The sequence below is a fragment of the Salvelinus alpinus genome, chromosome 32 (genome assembly GCF_045679555.1).
Source record: "Salvelinus alpinus chromosome 32, SLU_Salpinus.1, whole genome shotgun sequence".
Taxonomy (NCBI): domain Eukaryota; kingdom Metazoa; phylum Chordata; class Actinopteri; order Salmoniformes; family Salmonidae; genus Salvelinus; species Salvelinus alpinus.
Genome location: NC_092117.1, coordinates 18,785,975 through 18,808,138, shown reverse-complemented (window position 1 = coordinate 18,808,138; position 22,164 = coordinate 18,785,975). Strand labels below are relative to the sequence as shown.

The window sequence follows — 22,164 nt, the reverse complement described above, 5'->3', positions numbered from 1 at the left end:
CACCCTCGTCACACCCTGACCTAACCAAAATATAAAGAAAACATAGATATCTAAGGTCAGAGCGTGACAGCGCCAAATACAACAGAAATGCTTTCTTACAAGCCCTTAACCAACAATGCAGTTTTAAGAACATAGAGTTAAGAAAATATTTACTAAATAAACTAAAGTAAAAAATTCAAAAGTAACACAATAAAACAAGAAATGCCTCCTTTACCTTTTTGTTTCGTGTTTGCATTTCGATGATTGACAGGCTGTGGTTTTAAATGGCCACAAATATGAGAACTACAAACATTTACTTTTTGGAGTTTTGAAGTTTGCCCCAAGGATTAAAATCTATGGTTTTAAATGGCCACATTCATGAGGTCAACCACTGCACCGACCATTGTTAATAACATTAGTGTATAATGTGTTGTTCACCTGATTTGAGTGGAGTTCCATTTAACTGGAGTAAAGGTATAAGGATCCCTCACGTTACAAAAGCAATTGTAGTCACTTAATCACGTCTATTTTCTAATTCACTCAAAATGTGATCACAATTTTCTTTTGCTATTCAGAAACTTCAAAGACTTGAACTTTGCTGTTTTTTGTGAAACGTTTTTAAATAGTCGATAATCACCATTAGTCCTCATACGCCCTATTATAAAACCATTGGAGCGTATCCAAATGAACCAGTAAAAATGGGAACGCCAAAGTGGCACTCGTTAGGCGACAGTGAATGTCTGAATGCCTTTGCCTAATTTTCTGGCACAATGGCTTCAAACGGGTTCCAGAGGACAAAAGATGCAAGCCTGCACCTGTCTGTGTGTGATTGATGTTTTAATGAGTGAGCTTGTGAAACACCAAGGCACTCAGTCTGAGAGGAACCAAGCTCTAAACCCCCAACTACGAGGGTAATCACACTTGGCTTAGGATCAGCTCTAATAAAAAAAAACATTGGCCAGTGCTATGGTGTATGTGCCATTGAAATAATGTAAAGTCATACATCAAATAGTATGAATGGTTTTCGTGAAGAGTTTGAAAAATCGAAGAGGGAGTTGAGAGGGGCTGTACCCTGGGTCTGGGTGCTGTTGCTAGGGAACTTTGTTTGTTGTGAAAATACTGTATATTTTGCTCTCTTGCATACAATAATGTCCTATACCTGGTGTGAGCCCAAATTGACCATTAAATTAGTTTGGTGAAGATCTCATTGTGTGACTTCAGGCCTTGGTCTTCCCCTCGTGTCTCATGTCTATAGTTGCAAAAATCCTGGTAACTTTCACAAAATCCCCAGGTTTTCCAGAAATTCCAGTTGGAGGATTCCTGGATTTCCAGCTCATTTTTGCCATATTCCAGGAATGTTCCAACCGGGATTTCTGGAAAAAATGGGAATTTTGAGAGTTACCGGAATTTTGCACCCCTACTCATGTCATTCTAGCCCAATCTCCTTTATAATCTAAATTGAGAGGATTCGAAGGATTTATAGGTGTAAATGATACTAATATGTAGTGTATTTTAACCGTATTCACTGTTGGGGAGACTGAATGTGTATGTGAACTGTAGTACAGTGGCACAATTATTTTTGGGCCCCATCACGACATGGACAGAAATAGTGGTGCTAAGTATAAGACTGTGGCTGTTGTTAGTGGACACCCTTCACACAGGAAGTAATTACGACAAAAGAGTTTATCATCTGGGTCCAACCTACCGGAGATTTGCTGCCTCCGTGTGATAAAGAGGGAGTGTGAGGTGGCAAGTCTCCTCTGGCTCTCCTTCTCTATTTCTCCCTCGTTGTTTTACTCCCTCTCTTCCTTTCTCTATATTTCTCTCTGTCACACACACCCTCTCACTGTCTCTCTCACACTTCCCTTCGCACGCTATCCTTTGCGCTCTCTCTTTTGTACAGTAAATGGACCCTGCCTCTTATGTCAGTCAACCCCTTTCCACTCTTCTCACATGTCCAATCTGGCTAATTTTAGCCCAGGTTTAGAGGGGCAGGTTAATTTTGGCTGCTGCCTGTCCCCTGTCCCTAAGCGTGCTATGATGCAGATCCGTTTGTACCAACCAGAGGTTTGTTTTCTCTGCTAAGGCAGTCTATGAACGGCCATGTGCCTCTCACTCAACGGTTTGCCAATTTAGTTCAAGAGAGGCTATTTATTAGTGTTGAGCACAGCCAAAGGAAAGGTGATACTGTTGGCTCTTCAGAATGTCTGTCCCTCTCAGTTGCAGTATTGGCCACTTCTTTAACACCCAAACACATAGTTTAATGGCTACAGTGGACATACTGTACATAAAGTCACTGTGATTGTGTGTTATGTAAAGTTGTCATATAGCTTTTTGAAACATGTTTATGCATACATGTGCTTTACTCGTAGTGGCATAAGAAGATACTGCACCAACCCAAATACTTTCACATTAAAGCATTACGTTCCAATACATTGTGTGTACACTCACATTCCATGAGGATTGTTTGAGGCTGATGAATGATATATACTTTAACACTTTTATTTCTAAACACAGAAAAATGCATGTTTAGGTATTTGCAGGAGGCAAGTAGCCTAGCAGTTAGAGTGTTGGGCCAGTAACTAAAAGGTAGTTGGTTCAAATACCCGAGCCGACAAGGTGAAAAATCTGTCTGTGCCCTTGAGCAAGGCACTTAACCATAATTTACTCCAGGGGTGACATACTACTATATCTGACCTTGCAAAACAGCACTTTTCTCTGCACCTATCTGGTGTGTGTGAAAATATAAAATTGTTTTATTTGTGCATTTATGTGATAGTATGTTTCATAACATTGAGTAATGTGGATCTTGAATGTGAAAGAAAGAAAACCGAAAAGCTTTTAGTAAACAGCTCATAATACCAGTATTCCAAAAAACTACACTTCAGTGTACAAATTTGAGGATTGTACTAACATAGCAAGTTCTTTACAAAGCTTTGACCCTTTGCTGCATATTATAAGAAACGTGTTAATCAGATGATTGATCACTCTGTGTTTGTGTCTCTCTCTGTCCCTACAGACAGTGAGATGGTGCCTCTAGAATGCCTGCGTCCTCGCTCCTTCACCACCGCCCACCGAGCATCGCTACGGCGGGACCCAGACAACCTTTCTATTAGCCTGTGTGACCTCAGCCTCCAGCAGCAGGAGCAGGAGGAAGAGGAGCGCCTGCACCCCCTCAGCTCCACCTCTTGTTCCATCCCCCAGAACTCCCTCAACTCCCAGCAGTGCTCCCTGCTCCCCTCGCTCCTCGACAGCGATCTCCACTTCCACCCCCTCCGAGGCGCCCATGTCAAGGCCCTCGATGAGCACACGGTGTCCCGGAGCGTGGAGCATCGCAGCGGTGATGAGAGGACCCTGGTGTTTACCAGCCGGCCCCTGCGTTGCGGAGAGAGCGTGTTCGTGAAAGTGACTAAGACGGGTGCCACACGTCTCGGTTCACTCTCCTATGGCGTGACGTCGTGCGACCCGGCTTGGCTTCGTCCGAGCGACCTACCATACAGCCCGGAGTCCCTGGTCGACCGCAAGGAATTCTGGGCGGTGTGTCGGGTGGGGGCGCCCCTGCAGAGTGGTGACATCCTGGGTTTCGTGGTGAACGTGGAGGGGGAGGTGTTTCTGAGCCACAATGGAATCAACGCAGGGATGCAGGTGTGTGTGGACAACTCCAGACCTCTGTGGATGTTCTTCGGTCTGCATGGAGCCGTCACACAACTCAAGATCCTAGGTGGGTTCATTGAACAGTTTGGTAAAACAGTTACAATATAATAATACGATACATAATTCTGTTTGACATTCATGTCATTGTTATTACGTGCTTAAAGTGAGATTACAGTATAAACTGGGTTAATACATGCTAATCTGTTGCTATATAGTCATTCTCATTGACTCAAAGACATCATATTAATCTTTGTTCAAGTTTATCTGAAAATCGTGAGACTTTTGAGTCTTTTTTCCCATTAAGAAACAATTTCAGTGTCTGATCCTTGAATGACCCGTGGAGGATGGATTCTTACATAGCCAAGTCATGAACTAGTTTTCCTCTTCCTCTGTTCCTTGTTGCACTCTGACTTTTTATCAACTCGTATATCTCACTTGGCATTTAGCTTCTCCTCCCACAGTTTGTAAATTAAGGCGAGCGTTCCATCTTCAGTTCTACTCCTTTTCTATGAACTCACTTGTTATCGGAAGTGGCTCCAACAGATGGAAGTTTACCACAGCTCACTTGCTGATTGGGAAATTAATCCTAACCTAGCCTAGTCGACTGAATCCATTCAGTTATGACTCTAGGTAACTGTAAAGGCCAATTAGAACATGGTGCAATAACGTATTTGCATAGTAGTTGGGCACATTATAAAGCTGTTACTCTCCACACGCACACAGACACACACACACTTACTGTATGACCATAAGAACACTCTAATTCCCTAGCTGTCAGTCATCTCAGGTGCAGACTAACACATCATGCCCAATCTGTACATACCATGACAAGCTTGTCCGGATGAGGAGGCCTAAGGGTGGAAACCCTGTCTTGATTGAATCCAGCAAAAGGCTGGTTTTAGGACCAGCCCATGATAAATTAACAGTAGAATAACATGTTATAAATAATGGCTGACAGGGAAGGGTGCTGTTGGAAATGGGGAATTAATGGCGAACTGCATGTGGAGGTTTGTGCTCGTATTTAATTTCACTTGGCTTTGCAGTGATTCTCCTGTTTGTAAGTGGATTCTAGGGCTGGAATTTAAAGGGATCCTGCAAGATTTTGGCAATTAAGCCCCTAGCATAATGCTAGCATACCTTTAGACTTACAGTCATTGCACTAACACTAGCCAGCATTGGCACGGGAAACTACCTCTAACTTCCTTCATACTGTACGCAGAGACATAAAAAAATGTATCCACAAGTTAATTTGACTCTGGGTAAGTAGAAAAACTGAATTGACAAAATCTCGCAGTGTCCCTTTAGCAGACCTACAATGTGGTACACAGAGAGATGAGGAAATACTGATTTGAAGAAAGAGTATTTGTTAGACTGTGTTTACAGGTTGAAACAAATCATAACTCACTGAAGATGTAGGCATACATTATAATAATGCAGGATCATATATTTTTCTGGTTTGCAAGCAAGTTCATTACTAGATGTTCATGATTTTGATACTGGCTGTGAGGCAGAATACAGCTTGTAAGCAAAGATGTGTGTGCTCTCTAGGTTGTTAACAAGCTCCGCTGAGGCCAGGATATTTGTCATCAGGCCCTGAACACCCTGTTCCCCCTGCTAGGCTTTGTTTTCTGGCCAACTTGTTAATAAGAATGATCGTGTCTCAATTCGTTTGATTATTCTCCAAACTAAATGCTAGAATAGTGTTTGAGAGCAATATTGCAATGTCTTTAAAGACGACTTAAAAAAAATGTGATGGAACTGATCATGAGCTGCTTTGATATTACAAGGTAGTTTGTGTGTCCTATCTTTTCCACTGTCATACCCCCTCTCTCTCCTCTTCTCCTCTTCTCTCCTGGGTTGAGGAGGTTATTTCTGTCCTACGTGGGCCCAGCAGCAGCATCAGACAGCTAGCAGAGCCCCCTGTCCATTAGGGGGGGGCTCTGCTAGCTGCTGTACTAACTGTTTATGATGCCTTCCATATGCATTATTAAAATGTAATTGCGTCTCGCATTCAGGCGCCAGCATTTTCCCCCATACCTTACTATCCTAGCAGTGGCCTCCTCTCTCTCTCTTTCTCTACCTCCTCTCTCTCTCACTCTACCTCCACCCCCCTCTCTTTCTCTCTCCCCTCTTATGACTCTGACAGCGCTTCCCATTACCCCCTCCAGCTGTGGGGAGGGCAGCTCTGACGTTTCTCTCCGCCCACACACTGGCGCCACATGCCACGCGTTGCCATGGAAACGTACCGCCACCTCTGAAAGTGGCACTTGTCCGTGGTCGGGTGTCGTTAGAGCTGTGAAATGAAGCAGATGGGAGTTCATCACTTTTACATGGTCATGGAGTCTGTGTGAATATCTTGGTTTGGTTGTATAAGCTTCATAAACGTACTTGTTTATGTCTGAATTCCCATTGCAACTCCACACATACATTCTAGATGGGGCTTAAGCGTGATAATATAAACATGGTTTGAAACATGTTCATATTATGTAAGTACAGTGGCTGACGTCCCTACAGCACCAATCGAGTAGCAAACTGAACGAGGCCGTATATGATAATATTTGCCATTTAGTACACGCTATTATCCAAAAGGCCTTAGCCATGCGTTTATACATTTTATATTCACTGTATGGGTGGTCCCGGGAATCTAACCCACTAGCCTGGTGTTGCAAGGCCCATGCTCTTCCAACTAACCTATAGAGGACAAGAAATGAGACCTCAAATATAATCCTAGTATTTATTGTAAGGTCAGGCATTGAAAAGTCTGTCTTAATGAGTATGTTTATGTGTTTTGATGCAGTAAATCTGTCACATAAAAAAAGCAACCATGGCGGTGTGGCAAAGATCACTACCAACGATAAGAAGGTGATATAATGCACTAAATAACCACAGTGGATTTATCTGGGGCACCATGCAGACCTCCCAGGCTTCCCTACATACTCAAATGCCCTCAGATGTTGTCCATTCCAGATAGAGGGGCCAGGAGTGCATTCATACGATGGCAGGATCTGAACCTAATCCTGGATGAAAGGGTTTATGAATAGACATGAAGGGTATCTGTCTGTCTTTCTGTCTGGTCTCCTATTAGATGCGACCAGGATGTTACCAGACAGCTGTGCAGCCGGTCAGTCACACAGGTCAGGTTAACGATCATGAGAAAGTTTGCAAGCAAACCTATGTAACTATAGTAGTCTACCACGATGTCCCTGTCCTTGTTGCTAGTAATGCTGGGGATGTATTTGGTTGACACATTTTAAAGATGATACTGTGTATCTGCAAGTGGTACATTGATCCATTTGTCACTAGTGTAATAACCAACTTTGGTTTTAGAAGTAAGTTTTCTACACGCCAAACAGCCTCCCTACGGCTCGGAGGCGCCTGCATGGTCCTAAAGCACACCGTTGCCTTGTTTTGTATCACATTCCAATGATAAAACTGGGTGGGACAAAAATGTGATTTCAGAATGTGGGGGGGACATGTCCCCAGTGAATGTTGTGCCCCTGGTAATAACCATGCAAGAAACCAAACATGGTTGAGTGTAACCTTGTTCAATACAACAATAAACACTAGTAAGAGAAAGCTAGGCTAGCTTTTAAAGGCTCCAAGCCTTTGAATTTACTCTCTCTTCTCCTTTGCCATTTCCCTCAGCCCACAGTACAGTGTGTCTGTTAATGTTTGAACATTTTGAACAGCAACCTGGCCACCATATGAACCACTGTTTGCAGAAGCTAACAAGGCTTGTTTATTTAGATTGAAACTGAAACCACAGCAGTAAGGGTGGTCCAAGAGAGATGGGAACTCAGGGGAACGGATAGGGGCACCCCATTGTCAAGGCTCTATAGCATTAGACCCCGCTCAGTTTTTTCAGGTCTCATCGACTAAAGCACAGCTGTTTGCAGTTGTTTTTAATCTTAAGTCAGGCAGACTTGGGGTACGGGATCTGGAAAGCATTGGGTGATGTGTAGGTTAGTTGCGTATGCTTGCTGTTGCTTGCAAACTGACAGTGTTGTTTCATTTGGCACATAAGAGATACGTTATGCCATGCCTATACCAGTGCAATAGCAGTTTTATGGCATACATCAAGTTATGTGTAAACAAAAATGGTTTTATGCCATTCAGACATAGCCTACTAGGTCTGTGGATTTGGAACTGTCAGAGCTTTTCTCCTCTGCGGAGAGAGATGTCAATGTGAGGGCTGATGTCAAATAGGGCTGCCGGTGCTGCTGTTCAGAATAGATGGAGATGGCACAGGACAGACACAGTAGACTCTCTCTTCTATGGCCAGAGGGATTGTATATGTGGGGGATGGGGAGGGGGGCGAGAATACAATAACTCAAGGGCTCCTGACTCGCTCATAGACACACACAAATGGGTGTTTGTGTGTGCTTTAGTCAGCTTTAGCTAGACTCTCAAAGTTGAACTTCATCATATTCTGACATACAGTGTTATTACACCATATCTATGGAGCTCTGCAAATAACTAGACCCAGCGTTTTCCTTTCTGAGGTATTTGTACGTACATGAGTTCAGAGTAGTTTGCATGTGACACAGTGCTTCTCTGTGCCCTCAGGCTCGTCTCTGAATGCAGACCCTCGGGGACTGTCAATTCCCAGCTCCCCCAACACCCCAACTCTGCGTTGCAGCGTCAGCTCCGAGCCCAACTTCAACTCCAACCTGAACATCAACCTCAACACCAGCCTCAACGCCAGCAACCCACCAGCCTTCAGCAGCTCCACAGGTAAACCTTCTTTCCATTACTACCTTGTGTCTCACTCACCAGGTTATCCCTGTGTTGTCTTTCACTCTCTTTTCTCTCTCTTTTCTCTCTTCTCTCTGTAGGATGTAGGATCTTATTTTGATCACTGTGTTGCTGGAGAACTTTCTTTTAATGCAGTAAATGTAAAACGTGTAGTGTATTTGAGGTTTAAAAAGAAAAAATGTGATTTTCCTTTACAAAAATATTTATCAACGCCTACAAAAATGTATTATAATCAACATAATAATTCACATTTCCTGTTGCAGGATTATTTTCCTGCTGTAGCAAACTGGCTCAAATTAAGATCCTACATCTGTGTCTCGCTCGCTCGCTCTCTCCCTCTTTCTTTCTTTCTCTCTCTCTCTCTCTCTCTCTCTCTCTCTCGCATACCCCTTCCCCACCCCCCCCTCTCTCTTTCTCTTTCTCTCTCCCTGATTTTCCACCTCTGTTTATGGCAGGAATGTGACAAAACAGTCAACATACCATGACCAAGAAAGGCAACGTCAGTTGCAGTAAACGTAACCAGCATTTGTTGAGAGTTTCCTTTGACTTTAATAGGCTGGAAATGTGATGTTTATATTGCACAATATCACACCTGTTATGATGCTTAAGCCCCTCTCAAAAGGATGAACACAAGTTATTTGACGCAATATCCTGTAATGTGTAAACATAGAAGAGAACATTCCAGAGCAGATACAGTACAGATAGTCAGAAATTGAAAAACTATTCCTAAGTACAGTTTCCAAGTTATACTGTATGCAAATGATCCACCTAACTCTAAAACCTATTCCATTGTCTCCCAGGTACGAGCCCCAGCTCACCATTCTCCAGCCACTCGGAATCCCCCACCTTCCCATCATGCTCTGGCTCGTGGAGTGACGAGTGCACCATCTGCTATGAGAACGTGGTGGACACGGTGCTGTACGCCTGTGGTCACATGTGTCTCTGCTACGCCTGTGGCCTCAAACTGAAGAAGATGGCCAATGCCAGCTGCCCAATCTGCAGAAGGACAATCAAAGACATTATAAAGACCTACCGGAGCACGTAGGATCTGCCTGGCTGTGTAACATCAAGGCTCATTCATCAAAGAAACCATTGAGACCTATTGGAGCATGTATGTTTGGCCTGACTGTCTCAATATTGCTCAGCAACATTATGAGATTCAGCATCATGCAGTTGGACCATCAAAGATATCAGAAAAACATGTTGGGATATGAATACATTGTAAAGATTAACAGGAAGAGGTAATGCTGGCCTCCAGTGTGTCACTGTGGCCCAGATAATGGATTGGGTTCAGCCACCATGGAGCTGGACTTAACCAGGAGGGATCTGGCTCACTCTCTGCAGAACAATCATCATTCATCCCACTGATGATATCATTGCTACTAGGATGTTTCAGAGACAAAATATACATTCCATTGCATGAGCCACATCACTAAACATAATTTAAATGAACATTCTGCATTACCATGAAAATGATTGCATCCCAATACCAGGCAGGCATTGCGAGTAGTGTACCCATGAGTTTACCAGTCAAATTGCCAGGGTTTAAGGTTACAAGCCCATTATATTAATTATATGTCTGTGTACTGCTGCTGCATTGTGGGGGGTGTTGCCTAGGCAACCAAAGACTCATTTGCTTGTTTCAGCAAGTTGTTAAGAGTCCACGTTACAGCCGAAACGGACTCAACCGCATGAATGCCCTGCCGTCCCATTTTCAGTCAGCAGTTCGTTATGACAGTTATTTTATTTTCATAACGGTCTTCATACATAACTGTCAGTTATACAGTAATTGTGGCAGCCCTAGTGTCTGTACAATTCATTTCCATCTGTGACGCTCTGAATGTTCCGCCTGGTTGAATAATAGCGTTAGCCTTTGGACAAGTGACTCATGAATGAAGAGGACATGCAGTTTTTAGTTTGTTTGGTTGGAGAAGAAAGTGTAAGATATTGCCATGAAAAATGGATGGTGTAATCAGAGGAAGTATTGTACCTGTGAAAAGTAAGGAATATAGTAATTAGCTGTGTGCCTATGTTGCATGAATAATCCCTTACATGCATTCTCTACCCAGTCTCAAAGACACTGTAGGGAAGATCACATGCAGGCAAAAATGTGAGAATACAGTCAGCTGCTCACCATAGAATGTTATAGATTCAAGGTGGATGTAAATCTATGTGGATAGAGCAGGGGTGTCAAACTAATTTTGCCCCGGGGGCCGCATTCGGTTTTCAACAAGGTCCGGATGGCTACACTCAAAATGTGTTATTTCCTTACCATCAAAATTGACAAATTGTCTTTTGGAATTTTCAATGCTCCTTGACTGTCTAGCTTTCATTTAGATTATTATTAGCGAACTGGACACAGTAAAAAAAACGGTATGAATGTAGATTCATTATCATTTATACACAGTTTCGATTTGTTATATTGAGTTTGTTCTGTCCGTCTGTCCCCCAACATGTGTTGTTACTCAAACCACCCGCGGGCTGGATTGGATCCCCCATGGGCTGTATGTTTGACATCCCTGGGATAGAGGATGTTCTGTGTATAGTGAGGGAGACGTGACCATAGACTTCGTTACACAGTGTAGGGGCACTTTGGTCCTGTGTGTGTGTCTGCACAATGTTCAGTGCACAGAAACCCTTAGCAAAGACGCAACATATATATCAAAGCTCTAACTGTCTGAAGGGTCGTAAAATGCCGACTCTATTGTATACCGCCATCTTCCTGACTCTCTTCTAACTATCTCTGGTTAATTATTGTGCCATTTCCTGGGTGTATTGGAAGTAATCGCAGGTTGAAGTTTATTGGGATGAGTCTTGTCCCTTCAGGCAGAACTGAGCGATTTCCACTAGATGGGAAAAATCCAAAGTCACAATGGGCTATATTGTAAAAATTCATAAACACAAAACTGTGACCCACCACTTAGCTACATTTTAAATTGTGTTTTTTACATTGGTAGAGACTCAGAGCTAAAAATGTTTTATATCATACACTGCAGTTGAGGAACAATGGGAAAGTAATCTTGCTTTGAAAGTTGATGAACTTGTAACCCCACTTTTGAGAAAATGGCCTATGAATGTTTTGGTACACCTACTGGAGAGCTCTTCTATGTCTACACCCATTCAGCATCGTTCACACACTCTTAAGCCTTAGCCGAACCCATCTCTTTAAAGATTCACGTGTGAGGCTGTGCTAAACAGAGTGAGTAAGGTTGTGTAGTAAACAACCAAAGATTAAGACTAAAAGTATAGAAAGTAGTAATCAAATCAAATCAAATGTTATTGGTCACATACACGTGTTTAGCAGATGTTATTGCGGGTGTAGCGAAATGTTTGTGTTTCTAGCTCTGACAGTGCAGTAATATCTAACAAGTAATATTGAACAATTTCACAACATATACTCAATTCACACAAATCTAAGTAAAGTAATGATGAATTGTGAATATATACACAACCGTTCAAAAGTTTGTGGTCACTTAGAAATGTCCTTTTTTTTCTGTCCATTAAAATAACATCAAATTGATCAGAAATACAGGGATTACATTGTTAATGTTGTAAATGACTATTGTAGCTGGAAACCGCAGATTTTTTAAATGGAATATCTACATAGGCGTACAGAGGCCCATTATCAGCAACCATCACTGTGTTCCAATGGCACGTTGTGATAGCTAATCCAAGTTTCTAATTTTAAAAGACTAATTGATCATTAGACTGGTGCTTTGCCTCCCACTCCTATTTAATGAAGCTGCCAGTTGAGGACTTCTGAGGCGTCTGTTTCTCAAACTAGACACTCTAATGTGCTTGTCCTCTTGCTCAGTTGTGCACCGGGGCCTCCCACTCCTCTTTCTATTCTGGTTAGAGACAATTTGCGCTGTTCTGTAAGGGGAGTAGTACACAGCGTTGTACGAGATCTTCAGTTTCTTGGCAATTTCTTGATGGAATAGCCTTCATTCCTCAGAACAAGAATAGAGCCTGTAATCCAACCCACAAATGCTGATGATCCAGATACTTAACAAGTCTTAAGAAGGCCATTTTAATTGCTTCTTTAATAAGCACAACAGTTTTCAGCTGTGCTAACATAATTACAAAAGGGTTTTCTAATGATCAATTAACCTTTAAAAATGATCAACTTGGATTAGCTAACACAACATGCCATTCGAACACAGGAGTGATGGTTGTTGATAATGGGCCTATGTAGACATTCCATAAACAATCAGCAGTTTCCAGCTACAATTGTCATTTATAACATTTTCAATGTCTACACTGTATTTCTGATCAATTTTATGTTATTTTAATGGACAAAAAATAGCTTTCTTTCAAAAACAAGGACATTTCTAAGTGACCCCAAACTTTTGAACGGTAGTGTAAATATATGGACAAGCAATGTCAGAGCAGCATAGACTAAGATACAGTAGAATAGAATACAGTATATACCTATGAGATGAGTAATGAAAGATATGTAAGCATTATTAAAGTTACTAGTGTTCTATTTATTAAAGTAGCCAGTGATTTCAAGTCTATGTATATAGGCAGCAGCCTCTAATGAGCTCCCAAGTGGCACAGCGGTCTAGGGCACTGCATCTCAGTGCAAGAGGCATCACTACAGTCCCTGGTTCGTTTCCAGGCGGTATCACATCTGGCTGTGATTGGGAGTCCCATAGGGTGGTGCACAATTGTCCCAGCGTCATCCGGGTTTGGCTAGGGTAGGCTGTCATTGTAAATAAGAATTTGTTCTTAACTGACTTGCCTAGTTAAATAAATAAAAAATGTGCTAGTGATGGCTATTTAACAGTTTTATGGCCTTGAGCTAGAAGCTGTTTTTCAGTCTCTCGGTCCCAGCAGTGATGCACCTGTACTGACCTCGCCTTCTGGATGATAACGGGGTGAACAGCCAGTGTCTCGGGTGGTTGTTGTCCTCAATGATCTTTTTGGCCTTCCTTTGACATCGGGTGCTGTAGGTGTCCTGGAGGGCAGGTAATTTGCCCCTGTTGATGCGTTGGGCAGCGCACCACCCTCTGGAGAGCCCTGCGGTTGTGGGTGTTGCAGTAGCCGTACCAGGCGGCGATACAGCACGACAGGATGTTCTCAATTGTGCATCTGTAAAAGTTTGTGACGGTTTTAGGTGCCTATCCAAATTTTTTCAGCCTCCTGAGGTTGAAAAGGTGCTGTTGCGTCTCTGGTAAACACACACTACATCAAATTAAAATCAAAGTTTATTTGTCACATGCACAGGATACATACCATGTGTACGGTGCAGTTAAATGGTTACTTGCATAGTGGTGTCTTTTGTTAAGACCCATAATCCCAACCCATACTATGCATGAATCTGCAGGTAGCTAAAGCTAATCAACTAGTTTAAATTGCTATAAGTAGCAATGCAAATGGATTTCTGAGATACTAATAATTACTACACAGCTCATACACGTAACATTACCTAGCGAGCCAGCCAGCTAACATGCTCTAGCTAGCTAACAGTATGCTTTAACTTGCAATGAAAATTATTTTTTGACCAAATTAGAAACGTAAAATATCTGAAAATGTAGCTAGACTCTTACCCATATACATGAATGAACGCTTCACCCTCTCTGTCATGGATGCCATTGTTGCCCTTAGCTAACCAACTAAGTTAATAACTATAACTAGCAATGCAAATGTCTTTCTGAGATAATTTCCCCCCCTTTATTTAACTAGGAAAGTCAGTTAAGAACAAATTCTTATTTACAATAAAGGCTTACACCAGCCAAACCCGGATGACGCTGGGCCAATTGTGCGCCACCCTATGGGACTCCCAATCACAGCCGGATGTGATACAGCTTGGAAACAAACCAGGGACTGTAGTGATACCTATTGCACTGAGATGCAGTGCCTTAGACCGCTGCGCCACTCGGGAGCAAAAATATTAAAATTAAAATGACTTTCTGAATAAATTAGAAACGTGTAATATCTGAAAATGTAGCTAGACTCTCTTACATGGATGAACGCTTCTCCCTCTCTGTCATGGATTTCATGGTTGCCCTTAGTTTGAAGATGTAATCCAGAGACAGGGGTTTAATACAACAGCCTTCTGTGTTCTCTTTTCGACTCCCACCGCATTTGCAATCATACTCTGCTTCCACCGGGCATTCCACTGATTTCAAAACTCTGTCAACTTCCGTGACAACAACACTGTTGATCTCTATTTTTTCCCCCATCATTGTCATCATATTTTTACCTAAATTAGGGATTTCCTCATTGTCTGATTAATTTTCAGAGTCAGCATGGCATGATTGTTCTCCAGAAAGTAGTCCATCACAACTTTTTCCCATTGATCTTTGTCGATAGTTTTCTGTTATCCAAAGTTACTCCTTGGAACCCCTGTTATCCAAGGTACTGTACTTTACTGTCCTAACGATTGTTTTAAATACAAAACCATGCTTGAGCTTCTTTCTCTGTTACTGTAAGGTTGCATGCGTCCATCAATATTGTTATGGTAAAGGTAACCTCGTCCCCAGAATAATTGCAAAAGAGCCGGCTGGTGGACAATATTATAGTAAAGGAAAACGGATATTTCTCCACTGTTCCCCGGGAACCGAAGACGTGGATGTCAATTAAGGCAGCCCCCCACACCTCTGATTCAGAGGGGTTGGGTTAAATGCTGAAGACACATTTCAGTTAAATTCATTCAGTTGTACAACTGACTAGGTATCCCCCTTTCAGTGAGAAATCCCCTGTGTGATATATATAATGCTTTCATGCTTTGTGTTTTTGCTGTTTACACAAGAAACTGTAAACATCTGTGTCATCACATGTGTGGAAGTCATGGATCTAGCTAGCTGATTATTGTTGCACAGTATGTGAGCTTTACACTTGAAGTGCTGCTTTCTGTATTTTAGGCAAATCTTTTTAACAAACTAATCTTTAAGTTTTCATAATACAGAGTTTTTAATCTAAAATGTTTAAAAGACAACAATGGTCATGTATAGAGGAAAAACAAGCCATTTTTCAGGTTCATAAAAAAAAGGTTGAATTATATGTACATTTTCTTAAAGAATGTGTTGGTTCATGGTGTCAACATGTTCCATCTCATCCCTTTGTTACGGAAACTGATCAAGTTTGAATATGATAGAAGAGTATATTCTTGTGTGCCTTTTGGAGAAGAGAACTTTGATCAGTTACAACACTGTAAAATGTTCAGGCAAATTAATATTCAGGTGAATATTTACCCCAGCTCACTCCTACATGGGAATGAAGACTTGCGTAAGTTACACATCCCATCTATTTATGTAAAAGGATGGTGTTTAAAAGGCAACATTTGAGTGTGAGTAATGTGTGTATGAAGTTATTCAGTGTTGTTAATAGAAACTGTCTAAATAACACAAGCCCCCGCTGTCATTGTATTGCATAATACTGGAATTATATTGGCTCGAGAAGTGGTCCGCTTTGATTTTTCTAGTGGTTCAGTTTTTCTGACCACATTAGTACATACAGAGATCAACCATGGAGACATTTTAACAGAGAAAAAGTATGATAATGATATTGTGTTGTACAGTACGATCATTATTTATTTTGTCAATCATATCATTAATTATTATGTTTGTTTTATATATTGTACAGGATGTCAAAATAACAAATATATGTAGAGGTCTTGTCAATTGTTTAATTTCTACTGAGGTAAAAATAAAAAATAATAAAAAGTTAACCTACTGTACTAGTGTGGGTTGAAATATGATTTTCCTTAGCAAAATGTGACTTTTTAGCCAAAAAAGTATTTCCCAAAGACACTAGTTTTAGTCCTCTCCAATTTTACAAATGTTCAATCTTATATTGCAACATGTGTTGTACTGAAACATGGACAAAATGCACTCTCTCACACAATCTCTTTATCCCTTTATTTTATATTCAATATCTATAACCATAAAATGGGACCAAATATTTACAGTCCAGACACAGCCATATGAGACAAGGTAGAAGTATTGCTTTTTGAAGCAGAAATCAAGTCATTGTTTGTTCTTTCAATTGATAATTTTGTCAAAACATCCCTCCGTGTGTACAATAATGATTAAGATCATTTTCTGAGTTGCAACATCATGTTCACTGTGTGAGTCAGATGGACATGACTTTCAATAAAATGTAAGCGGTGTTAAAAAGCTAAATGCCTGGAACTACTTAACTTTTGTTACTGAACTCTAATTTGCCTACACTGTACACAGATATGCATGGAATAATATTCATCATAACCTGTTATAACTAGCAATGTCAGTTTGTCAACTTACTGGTCATGGTTATTACACTTGCCGGGATGCTGAGGTTGGCAAGTCCATTAGTGGACAAGTTACACTAAACAAAAATATAAATGCAACATGCAACAATTTCAAAGATTTTACTGAGCTACAGTTCATGTAAGGAAATCACTCAATTGAAATAAATAAATTATGCCCTAATCTATGTTTTTCACATGACTGAGAATACAGATATGAATCTGTTAGTCACATACCTTAAAAAAAGGTAGGGGCGTGGATCAGAAAAAACAGTCGGTATCGGGTGTGACCACCATTTGACTCAGGCAGCGTGACACATCTCCTTCGCATAGAGTTGATCAGGCTGTTGATTGTGGCCTGTGGAATGTTGTCCCATTCCTCCTTAATGTATGTGTGAAGTTGCTGGATATTGTCAGGAACTGGAACACACTTTCGTACACGTCAATCCAGAGCATCCCAAACTGCTCAATGAGTGACATGTCTGGTGAGTATACAGGCCGTGGAAGAACTGGGACATTTTCAGCTTCCAGGAATTGTGTACAGATTCTTGAGACATGCGGCCATGCATTATCATGTTGAATGTGGATGAATGGTGGATGAATGGCAAGACAACGGGCCTCGGGATCTCATCACGGTATTTTTGTGCATCAATAAATTGCAAGTGTGCTCGTTTGTCCATAGCTTATGCCTGCCCATACCATAACCCCACCGCCACCATGGGGCACACTGTTCACAATGTTGACATCAGGGAACCACTTGGTCATGTGTCGCCATACACGCTGTCTACCATGTGCCCGGTACAGTTGAACCAGAGATTCATCGCTGAAGAGCACACTTCTCCGGCGTGCCAGTGGCCATCGAAGGTGAGCATTTGCCCACTAAAGTCGGTCACGACGCCAAACTGCAGTCAGGTCAAGACCCTGGTGAGAACGATGAGCATGAAGATGAACTTCCCCAGACGATTTCTGACAGTTTGTGCAGAAATTCTTTGGTTGTGCAAACCCACAGTTTCATCAGTTGTCCGGTCTCAGACGATCCCGTAGGTGAACAATGCCTGATGTGGAGGTCCTGGGCTGGTGTGGTTACCTGTGGTCTGCAGTTGTGATGCCGGATGGACATACTGCCAAATTCTCTAAAAGTACATTGGAGGTGGCTTATGGTAGAGAAATTAAATTAAAATGAGCTGGAAACAGCTCTGGTAGACATGCCTGCAGTCAGCCTGCCAATTGCACGCTCCCTCAACTTGAGACATCTGGCACATTTTAGAGTGACCTTTTATTGTCCCCAGCACAAGGTGCACCTGTGTAATGATTTTGCTGTTTAATCAGCTTCTTGATATGTCACACCTGTCAGGTGTATGGATTATATTAGCAAAGGAGAAATGCTCACTAACAGGGATGTAAACAAATTTGAGAGGAATATGCTTTTTGGGCGTACAATTTCTGAGATCTTTTATTTCAGCTGATGAAACATGGAACCAACACTTTACATGTTGCGTTTATATTTTTGTTCGGTGTAGATATGACTACAGTGATCCCTCGCCACTTCGCGGTTCACTTATCGCGGATTCGCTATTTCGCGGATTTTCATAATGCATTTTTTTTTTTTTTTTGGTGCATTGTGCTCTGCATTCTGATTCGCTAAAAACTCACTCCCGCTTCTTGTATCAAAACATGCTACGAATTGTGCTATCATTTTGTCGTCTCGTGCAGTTATGTGTACGTACATAAAACAGCTTGGCAAATTTACATTAAGTTGGCCAAATTATCTTGTAATTTCGAACATCTCCTAAACCCATAATGTCGACGAAACGGCCTACACGTGAGTCACTGTATTTGTATACATGTAATAGTTGCTAATTGTAAAAAAAAAAAAAGTTTTCTATTTCGCGGATTTCACTTATCGCGGGTCATTTTCGGAACGTAACCCCCGCGATAAACGAGGGATTACTGTATACCAAAGCTGAGTTCATGACTGCTGGTAATATCTCAAATTTTACAGTCCCTTCAGAAACTATTCACACCCCTTGACTTTTTCCACATTTTGTTGTGTTACAGCCTGAATTTAAATAAATTGAGGTTTTTGGTCTCTGGCCTACACACAATACACCATAATGTTACAAATTAATACAACATTTAAAGCTGAAGTGTCTTGAGTCAATACGTATTCAACCCTTTTGTCATAGCAAGCCTAAATAAGTTCAGGAGTAAAAATGTGCTTAACAAGTCACATAATAAGTTGCATGGACTCACTCTGTGTGCAACAATAGTGTTTAACATGATTTTTGAATGAGTACCTCATCTCTGTACCCCACACATACAATTATCTTTAAGGTCCCTTAGTTGAGCAGTGAATTTCAAACACAGATTCAACCACAAAGACCAGGGAGGTTTTCCAATGTGTCTCAAAGAAAGGCACATGTTGGTAGATGGGTAAAAAATAAAATATCCCTTTGAGAACGGTGAAGTTATTAATTACACTTTGGATGGTGTTTCAATACACCCAGTACAAAACAAAGATGCAGCTGTCCTTCCTAACTCAGTTGCTGGAGAGGAAAGAAACCGCTCAGGGATTTCACCATGAGGCCAATAATGGTGACTTTAAAACAGTTACAGTGTTTAATGGCTGTGGAGAGAACTGAGAATGGATCAACAACATTGTAGTTACTCCACAATATTAACCTAATTTACTAATTGAGGGGAAAGAAGGACGCCTGTACAGAGGCTTCCTTCTTGTGTGCAACAAGGCAGTAAAGTAATACTGTAAAAAAAAATGTGGCAAAGCAATTCACTTTTTGTCCTGAATAGAAAGTTGTACGTTTGGGGCAAATCCAATTCAACACATTACTGAGTACCATTCTCCATATTTTCAAGCATAGTGGTGGCTGCATCATGTTATGGATATGATTGTAATCATTAAGATGCACTATGCAGAAATCGCTCCGCCATTTCCTGGTTGCTAAAATTCTAATAGTTCACCTAAGTACAGTTTATGTGAAAAAACAAGCAAGTATAGTGTGGGAATCATTATACCATCTAAATCACTGTGAAATATCTTTAACATAACCCAAAATATTGTACTTTCAGCTGATTGAAGCTGGTGTACAAATCCAAAAGTAAAAGAGGCAAAAACTAAACTGGGAAGCACAGAAATAGCGCACATACAGTAGAACAGTTCTACCGCTTCTTAGACTTGCTTTCAATGAGAATGGCAGGTCTATAATACATGTGAATGTGGTCGGGTTGCCCAAAAAGTGACATATTGCAGCTTTAAGGACGGGAGTTTTTCAGGATAAAACAGAAACAGAATGAGGTTAAGTACAGGCAAATTCCTAGAGGAAAACCTGGTTCAGTTTGCTTTCCACCAAACACTGGGAAATGAATTCACCTTTCAGCAGGACAATAACCTAAAACAAAAGGACAAATCTACACTGGAGTTGCTTACTAAGAAGACAATGAATTTTCCTGAATGGCCGAGTTACAGTTTTGACTTAAATCTGCTTGAAAATGTATGCCGATATCTGAAAATGGTTGTCAAGCAATGATCAACATCCACTGAGAGAGCTTGAAGAATTTTGAAAGTAATAATGGGAAAATGTTGCACAATCCAGGTTTGGAAAGCTCTTAGAGACTTACCAGAAAGACTCACAGCTCAATCAAGCTAGTCGTCCTGACTAGTTTCTTATTTCATTCTCGTTGGCACCAAAAGTTTAAAAGTGTTGATAGGGGACAGAATGCGGTCGAACCATCAAATAATTGGCTTACACATTACGCTTACAGAATTTCCATGTGGGCGAGGAAATTGGAAATGTAATCAAAGCCTATTGGATGACAACTTGTTTTTAAACAGGACAGAAGAATTTATGACAGATTTTTTCCGACATAAAATAGGTACAGCAGATCCCCTTAATGTACAGGACACTTTTAAATGTGCATTTAGAGGCAATGCTATTCAATACTCATCTTTAAAACAAAAGCCATTTAGGTCAAAAGAGTTCATATTAACAAAGGAAATAGAGGGACTAACAGTACAGATAGATAGCAATACAAACTGTACCAGAGAGGCACCGAATATGTTAGAGGAAAAGCAAAAATAACTGGAGAAACATATTCAAAAAAGATTAAATGTAATTAATATATTATAAAAAATTAAGTGAACTGGATGGAATATGGGGGAAAATACACCAAATAATTTTTTCAACTTCAACATAGAAATGCTACCAAAAATAATTTACATGATTCACCAAATGTTATTTTGAAAGAGGAAGCAAAGTACTTTAAGCTTATGTTTTCATTTCAGTCTCCTCCATCTCCACTAATCAAGTTAATTGTAAGGAGTTTATATTCATTGTAAAATTAACAGCTGTACAGAAAGACTCATGTGAAGGTCAAATTACAGAGCAGGAACTTATTGATCCAATTAAAGCCTTTATGTCCGGGAAAACTCCAGGGCTGTATGGCATACCAGTTGAGGTATGTAAAACCTTTTCCGATGTACTCAGAAGACTGTTATTTGAATGTTTTAACCACTCCTATAAAAAGGGTAGATTATCAGATACTCAACAAGAAGGTGTTATTTCACTATTACTGAAACAGGACCCAGGTGGTAAATATAAAGATATCGTCCATTTAAAAATTTGCCTTCCTCTTATACTTCAGTGTCAGATATTATTCATCCTAATAAGACAGATTTTTTACATGGACGATGCATTGGAGATAATATAAGACAAGTACTGGAAACAATAGAACACTATGAAAAATGTGTGAAACCAGGCCTGGTATTCATGGCTGACTTTGAAAAGGCCTTTGATAAAGCACGACTGAAATTTATATATACATTAATAACTGTAATATTTTTATTTGGGAGAATCTCTTATAGAATGGTTTAAAGTTATGTATAGTAACCCTAGGTGTAAAATAGTAAATAATGGCTACTTCTCAAAAAGTATTAAACTGTCAAGAAGAGTTAAACAAGGTTGTCCAATATCGGCATATCTATTTATTATGGCCATCGAAATGTTAGCTATTGAAATCAGACCTAACAATAATATCAATGGGATAGAAATCCAGGGATTAAAAACAAAGGTGTCAATGTACGCTGATGATTCATGCATTTTATTAATCCACAATTTGTATCCCTCCATAGCCTCATTGTCATGATCGTCGTGGTAATCATACTCGGACCAAGGCGCAGCGTACATAGAGTTCCACATGTTTATTAATTGAAACTCACAAAAACAATAAAGAGCAACAAAACGTGACGTTCTGTAGAGCTCACAGGCATTAACACGAAAACAAGATCCCACAAAAACCAGTGGGGAAATAGCTGCCTAAATATGATCCCCAATCAGAGACAACGATAAACAGCTGCCTCTGATTGGGAACCATACCAGGCCAACATAGAAATAAATGCACTACATCACCCACCCTAGTCACACCCCGACCTAACCAAAATAGAGAATAAAAAGGCTCTCTATGGTCAGGGCGTGACACTCATAGAGGATCTAGATAATTTTTGTAACCTCTGGATTACAACCAAATCA

General features: G+C 40.8%; 1 protein-coding gene across 1 annotated transcript in view; it reads left to right on the top strand.

Annotated features, from left to right (window-relative positions):
* Positions 1 to 16,068, top strand: part of LOC139562343 (E3 ubiquitin-protein ligase NEURL1-like) — a 57,366-nt gene extending 41,298 nt beyond the window's left edge. The window contains exons 4-6 of the mRNA XM_071380007.1: positions 2,999 to 3,700; positions 8,200 to 8,367; positions 9,189 to 16,068. Of these exons, the coding sequence (XP_071236108.1) occupies positions 2,999 to 3,700; positions 8,200 to 8,367; positions 9,189 to 9,433 (1,115 nt within the window). The 3' untranslated portion in view covers positions 9,434 to 16,068. The remainder of the gene's footprint in view (positions 1 to 2,998; positions 3,701 to 8,199; positions 8,368 to 9,188) is intronic.
* The last annotated feature ends 6,096 nt before the right edge of the window (positions 16,069 to 22,164 follow it).